This window comes from Phacochoerus africanus, chromosome 2 (assembly GCF_016906955.1).
Source record: "Phacochoerus africanus isolate WHEZ1 chromosome 2, ROS_Pafr_v1, whole genome shotgun sequence".
Classification (NCBI taxonomy): domain Eukaryota; kingdom Metazoa; phylum Chordata; class Mammalia; order Artiodactyla; family Suidae; genus Phacochoerus; species Phacochoerus africanus.
This window is the reverse complement of record NC_062545.1, coordinates 273,852,388-273,859,331: the sequence shown is the minus strand read 5'-3', so window position 1 is coordinate 273,859,331 and position 6,944 is coordinate 273,852,388. Positions and strand designations below refer to the sequence as shown.

Here is a 6,944-nt window from a genome sequence, read left to right as displayed (position 1 = left end):
GGATGAAGCGGGGGCAGCGCTCCCCCACAAGCTCACCTCTGCCCCAGGGCACTACGGTCGCTGTCACTTACACGGTGGCCCTGCAGACACTGGCGTGTTGAGAAGTACTGCCATCCCCAGTGGGCTCACAGACCACAGCCCCGGCAGGAACGAGACCAGTGGCCATGCCAACTGGGGCCTTGGTTCTGCAGATGCTTCCACCAGCAGATTCCTCATTGTTTATGAAGTCCAGCAGCCTTGGCAAACTGGGAAGGAGGGAGCTCCTGCGTGGGGCACACCAACCCCTCAAAATACACCCCCAAACCGCAGAGGCAGCTTCTTCTCAGGTGGCGGGCGGGGAGGGATGCTCAGAAGTGCCCGCGGCTCCAGCCTGCGAAAGCGCAGGTCCGTCTGCAGGAAGAAGTCAGCACTTTCTCACCCCACTTAGCAGCCTCATTGCCACGTAGCCTGGGGGCTGTGCAGCAACCAGCCTGCTGCCCTGACAGATTCCCAGGGAAGGGCAGGACGCCCAATGGCAGCTGTGCCCTGAAGGAGCCCATGTGGGCGCTGGGAGGACGGAGCAGGGGTGGGGGTGCGCAGGGACTGGGGTGTTGGCTGCTCCCAGTAGCAGATCTGCTCCCCACTTCACCTGCTCTGCTGGCTTAGCAGGCAGAGAAACCAGAGGACAAGTGAGCTGTGTTCAGGTCCAGGCTTGAGCTCCCTGGTGGTCTAGTGGTTATGACTCTGAGGTGCAGGCAACTAGGCCTACCTGGCTTATGTGCAGTCAGGCCTGAAATGTATTTCTAACCAGGGCAGGAGGAAGCCAACGCTGATCAAGCGGAGCAGTTCAGCTGCCCCCCCCCCCAACAGCAACAGCCCCTGCCTGCACCCCCACCCGAATGCCACTGCGACCCCGCCAGGCAGGCTCAGTCAGGACAGCCTTGCTGCTGACCGTGGGCCCAGCAGGAGTCTGTGCGGGTGAGCGCTCATAGGTGTCCCCTGAATGACGGGACAAGCCTCAAGAAGGGAGTTGGGTACTTCAGCGGTTCTCAAGGTGGGATCTGGGACCAGCCAAGGCGGCACCACCTGGGAGCCTCTTAGCAAGACACTTTCTGGGGTCTCACGAGAGACGTACTGGATCAGAAACCCTGGGCCTCCGATGCTTGCTCAAGCTTGAAAAGCCCTGGACTCGATGGTCCCCAAGGTCCTCGCCATGCCTCTCCTCCGCTGTCCCTTCCCAAGTGACCTCAGCACCTCGCACCCTGGACAATCTCACCTGATGCCTGGGCTCTGCCCTGAGAACGCCCTGTCCCCACTCCTCAGGCTTCAGTCCAGACACCCTTGGAGACCTAAGGGTTCTGCAGAGTCGGGAACAAGCTGGGGGGAGCCCTGGGGAAATGACACGGACTCCGAGGCCTCTTTCTTCTGAGCTTCTGCGATACGGCGAGCCGAGGGCCATTCTAACATTCCCATGAACACCCAGCAGCATCCAGCGGAGCTCGAGGCCGGGCCCCTGACTCATCCTGAGCACCCCACAAGGTCGGTCAGGTGACCTGGGTGCTGACCGCAGCTCCGACACCAAGGGGCAGGGGGACGTGAAGGCGGGGACAACCTTTTCTGGCTCCAGGTTTGGCAGGTCCCTGGCTTCCTCTGATTCTGAAGGGGGGCAACCAGCTGGGCTCTCTGATAACCAGCCTCCCAGGGGTGCACCCGAGCCTGTCCCAGAGTCGAGGCTCCGTCATCTGCCTCAGGAGGCAGCAGTGCCCAGGTGCTGACACAGGTGCCCCCTGCCCCCCACCCTGGGGGGGGGACACCCGTAAATCCCAAGCAATGTTCAGTCTGTTCCCAAACAAAGCCTCTGGAGCTGAAGTCACGTGTGAGTTTCGATAGCAGCTGCCACGGATCTGCTAAGACACAGGGAACTTCTCTAGTAGGTGTCACTATTGTCAGTGGAAGCCAGTGGGAGGCAGTTAACTAATTTAGTGAACAAAAAAGTCACAAAGAAAAAAATTATTCGAGGGAGGTGGAGAAGAGACAGCAGCCCAGAGCCAGCGACTCGCTCAGATCACAAACACACATTTCCGTCCTCCAATCTTTATCTTACACGTTTGCGTCAGAGCAAGAGAACCCATCCCGTGCATCCCCGCGACCAGAGCCCCCCCCCACTATGTGTACACGAATGCTCTTCAGTGACCTCAGTGTTAAAAAAATACTGAAAACCCCTTCTGCATCCCACTCTAACCTGGAAAGCAAACGATATTTACAGACGTTTTCTCCCCCGAGTGAAACTTATTTCTGGATGAGCTGTGTCTGGGCTTCTGCGGTCACGTGACTGGGCAAATCCAATTTATGATCCGCAAAAGCTGTTCAAGGCGTCCAGAAACCCCCTTGCGTGGCCAGGACTTTGGGATCCATTGGCTTGAGGCTTATGTGCTAAGAAGGCTGACCGTCTGGCCCCTGACTGCTTTGGCTGCCCACACAAAACCTCAAAGCCTGCCTCAAAGTGAGCCTGCTGGCTAGGGAGTGAGCCGGCGTTTCAGCTTCACCTCGGCCTTGACCCGACCCAGAACTCCTTCCCAAACGGCCTGTCCGTAGACTTGATGCCACTGGATCAAATCCTCACAGTCCGACCTCCTCTGTCCCCTCCCCCAGGCTCCTCCCCCACACAGCCCCTCAGGGGACATGCACGTCCTGAACTAGCCCTGAGCCGTGGAAAACCTCTTTCAAGCATGAGCCGCGTGGAGAGGGCAGAGGCACCGCCAGGCGACAGCGGAGGACCGTGTTCAGCGTGCCGATCGAGGATGACGTCCCGGTGGTGGCGGCCACGAGTGTCAGCCTCAACTCAAGCGGCTCTCTTTTCAAGACCTCCTGCCAGAACTGGAGTAAAAGGTGGATCTTCTAGAACGTGTGGTGTGCTTTCAGATACACCAAGAGGTGTCAAGTCCAACTTCGTCAGTGGTTAATGAACTTACTGAAATCTGAAGAGAACAAACAGCAGCAGGCACAGGGGCCCGGGCCTCAGGGAAGCCAGGGCGAGGCCTGGAGTGCGGGAACGGGAGTGGGGGGCTAGGAGCCACTCCCTCTGAAATTCAGCTGCTCGGCTGCCGGAAGCACAAAACCAGGGGTGTCCTGTGGAGGGCACGGAGCAGGGCCAAGGCCGTCATCGGACAGCTCGGGTCCTAAGAGCCTTCCTGGAAGGAAACGCTCCAGGACGGGGCGATGGCCAGGGCCCCTCACGATTAAAACTGGCATCTCTGACCCCGTTCACGGGTCAGGAAGGACTAGACTCTGAAGGAGTGAAACAAGACACATACTCAGTGCGGGAGCAGGACATCACACGGTCCAAAGCAATAATACGAGCTCTTGGGATACAATTCCCCTTAGCTTGGAAAAATACACCCTTCACACAGCTGCTGGGAGAAAACGCTGCGATGCACCAAAGCCTTCCGCCTGAGCCCACGGGGCGTCCATGGGCGTGGGCTGAAGGGCAGAGGGACGAGGGGGGAGACAAGAGGGGGAGAGACACAGGCTGTGGAAGCAGAGAGCAGAGATCCTCGCAGATCACAACGCGGAAGTGGCCACCTCTCTGTGACAACCACGTGGAGGGACTTCTGAAGAGACTGGGTGCCACGCTGGCTGGCTGTACACATCCAAGGCAACAAAGAACTGGAAATTTGACTCTAAAGGGGTTCCCTGAAAGAAACTGGAACGGACTCAAGCTACCGCCTTAAAACCCTCTCTCACACTAGAGCAAGCTTCTCCTCCCAAGAGCAGGAGCCGCTGCGCCGCTGGCCACATTCCGCAGCATTAAAATGCACTGCTCCTCAAACTTTACAGCACTGAGGGGCCAAGAAATTGGCTCATGGAGTCTTTGGCTGCTGTAAGGAGCCGGATTAAGACATCAGAGATTGTTCTCGTTGTCCAAGAAATATTTTGCTAGCAAGATACACACACTTTATTAAAGGATCCATTACTTCCTAAAAGTTCACGGCCTCGGCACTTCCAGTCGAGGGCCCCTTTCTCAGAGGAAGCGTGGGTGTTTCACGTGGGCGGAAACGGAGTGGGAGACAAGGCAAAGCTATAAAGACCAGGGGTCACCCTGTGATGCGCCCCAAGCCCTGAAATCCCGCGGGGGCTTAACTATCCCACCGCTGGGTCACAGGAGCCCACGTCGACTGTGAAAACCAGGCTGCAAGAAGCAGGCTGTCCGCTGGTGAAACTGCAGGGCTTGGGACCCCAACCAGTCACTTTTACTTAAGAGCAGAGCTGACTGCTGGTCCAGCTGCTACTCGATAAAGAAAGAACACATTTTCACAGAACAGGAGGAGCGCTCACACACACTTTGGTAAAACCTGAACTACCACCTGTCTTCCCAATCTTGGGCTGGGGCCTGACCTCAAACCTGCAGCTGCAAAACAGGATCCGGGCAGATGACCTGCCTGTTGGGAAGGCTGCGTGTGGCCTGCTGTCATTTCTAGACCACTGCTAGTCTCGTCTGTACCTTCCTGTTCCAGAAGGGTCAGGACAGTAAAACTGCGGCCGCTCAGCCACCCTGAGTACGAAGAGGCAGCTGGAGGTGCCACACGGGATCTGAACGGGCGGCTGGCAGAGGAGCCAAGCACCTGCCAGAGGAGGAAGGAGCAGCAGGGGCCGGTATCGGCCCCCAGGCGCACCTCCTCAACCTCCGTCCCTCGAGCCCCCGTTTCCAACATGTGAATGAGGACACCTCCCTGGAGACCCTCTCGGGGGGGGGGGGTTCCTCAAACCCTTGATTCTTGCCAAGAAGTCTACGGCCCCATCCAGAACATCTGCCTGCAAGACAAAAAGCAAGCGCGTTCCTCTGTGGGGACACGGAGGGAGTCTGGCCGCAGCAGGAGACGCAATTCTGAAGCACTGGGGTGGAGCCGAAGCACCGGAAAACCAGGTCTGAACAACACGCCCACCCTCCCTGCCACAAGCTCCACCTTCACAGAAAAGGGTCCCTCCGATGAATACTGAGGGCGTACTTCCCTGCCTGGGAAGATGAGAAGACACGCGAACCCTCGCTACGAGCCGCGCGGAGCCTGTGCAGCCGCCTGCTCTTCCTCCACGCTCGGCAGGACTGGCCTCAGTGAAGGTCGCGCTGGGCAGGGGACAGAGGGCTCATCAAAGTGCAGGAAAAGAAAGTCTGCTTCCTCACTGGTCACTTAGGAAGGGACAGTGGCACAGGAGAGGGAAAACAACTGTTTTCTGAGACTCTATGGGCTCCCAAACCAGGGATACTGAGCACCGCCCCTAAACCTCGTGGCTTCTGATGGACCCTTTGATGCCAGAGGCAGGAAACCCACCACCAGACATGGTCGCTGTGCAGCTCCCAGAAGGCCGGACCAGCAGGGGCGATGTGGGCTTCTGACACCCGCCGGCACTCCCCCCCACGCTGGGAAGCCTGCCTGATGGAGCTTGGGTCTCCATCGCCCGTCTCAAAGCCTCGGGAAGAAACGACTGGCAAGCCCTGCCACGCCCTCGGTCACAACACACCTGCTGAGCTCGTCCCGTCAGCCAAGTGACTGAGCGTCCCGCTTCTCGGCCCTTCCCCTCGGGAGCTCGCCCTGCTCATCTCCAGGCTCTGAAAGTCTGGAAGGCGCCTCGGGGAGATTCTGCACCCCTGAGCCCTGAGAGCAAAACGGCGCAACCACACTCATCTCCTGCACGTACGTGCTCCTGGCATCCAGGGCCGGGTCTGCCTCCCGCCTGCTCAGAAGCCCTCCCTGGCTGAGAGCAAAAGCTCTTTCCCGGCAGCAGCGATCTCCCTGCTCTGAGGGATTAGTGTCAACATTATCCTCTCTGCCCCCAGCCGCTCCTTCAGGAGAAGTCCTCCCGTTTCCCCGTGCCCCGCGCCGGGCAGTCGGGGCGCCAGATGTTGAGGGGAAGGCTGCGGGGAGGGAGGCTTTTCGCGCTTAAGAGCACATTCCTGCCCCGCTTAGGCAGCTCGGGATCCACTTTAATCAAGAGGACAGCTTCCCACCACCAGGGAGGGCCCGGACCCGGCCAGTGACCCTGCAGCCCTGGGCGACCGCCGTTTTCCCGGGTGCCGTCAGAATCCGGGAGAAAGGTCTGGGGCGACAGGCAGGGCCAGGCCCCACCCACCCAGGCAGGTTCTGACTCTGGTTCCCAAACTGACCTCGTCTCCTTTGTGTCTAGGCCGCTCCCCTCCCCCTTCTCCGGGAGTCCGTGTCCCCGCTCGGCACCTGATCACCGCCACAGGCTGGGCTACGCCTGTGTCTGCCTGAAGAGTCCCAGGTAAAAAACCAGAGATGTGAGTTAAAAACAAAGTCTTGCCTTTCCCCGCGTCTGCAGCCCCGCTCCCACCTGCAGGAGAATCCCAGCGGCCTAAGCCGGCCACAGATCCAGCGTCCATGAAAGAGAGTGAAAAGTTAGGTTCCCGTGGCCCTTGGCTCCCAGCCACGTGCTTGGTGGTGTCACCGCCGGGACGTGCCGGCCGCTCTCGCTGACCAACGGGGCTGTGAATAAATGAAGAGTCTCCTTCGACGGCGCCCGCCCGCCTGCCCGGGAGCCGCTCCATCAGGCGGTGCCTTCCCAGTCGCCCGGGGGCTCCAGCGAGCCGTTGGTCACCTTCTTGACTTTTTTCACGTTCTCCATCACCCCTGGCGTCGTCACTCTGGATGAGGGCAAACACAGGAAAACATCAGTCTTAAAGTAAAGGCCGTCCTTGGCTCAGCACGGCGGCTAGGAGGGGAACGGGCATTGGCTCTGGATTCAGGCCGACCCAGGTTCAAATCCCGACCCTCCCTTGGCTAGCTGTGTCGCCTTGCCCAAGCCACGTGACACCCCTGGGCGGCAGGACAGCACGTAATCCCCAGCTCCCAGACTGTCACGAGGGCAAAGGGAGGTCCTCCACGGGGCAGCGTCAATACAGGCCAGCTGTCGTCACGGCCAAGCTTCCTCTCTCTCTGCCGTGGCCTCCG

At 59.3% G+C, this 6,944-nt stretch overlaps 1 protein-coding gene across 3 annotated transcripts in view; it reads right to left on the bottom strand.

Annotated features, from left to right (window-relative positions):
• Nucleotides 1–5,938: 5,938 nt before the first annotated feature.
• GPR107 (G protein-coupled receptor 107) overlaps nt 5,939–6,944 on the bottom strand; it is a 62,915-nt gene continuing 61,909 nt past the window's right edge. The window contains exon 17 of one of the 3 annotated variants that reach the window (XM_047768680.1): nt 5,939–6,637. In XM_047768680.1, coding sequence (XP_047624636.1) covers nt 6,053–6,637 — 585 coding nt within the window. In that variant the 3' untranslated portion in view covers nt 5,939–6,052. The remainder of the gene's footprint in view (nt 6,638–6,944) is intronic. The other 2 variants (XM_047768682.1, XM_047768683.1) reach the window with 2 other exon arrangements.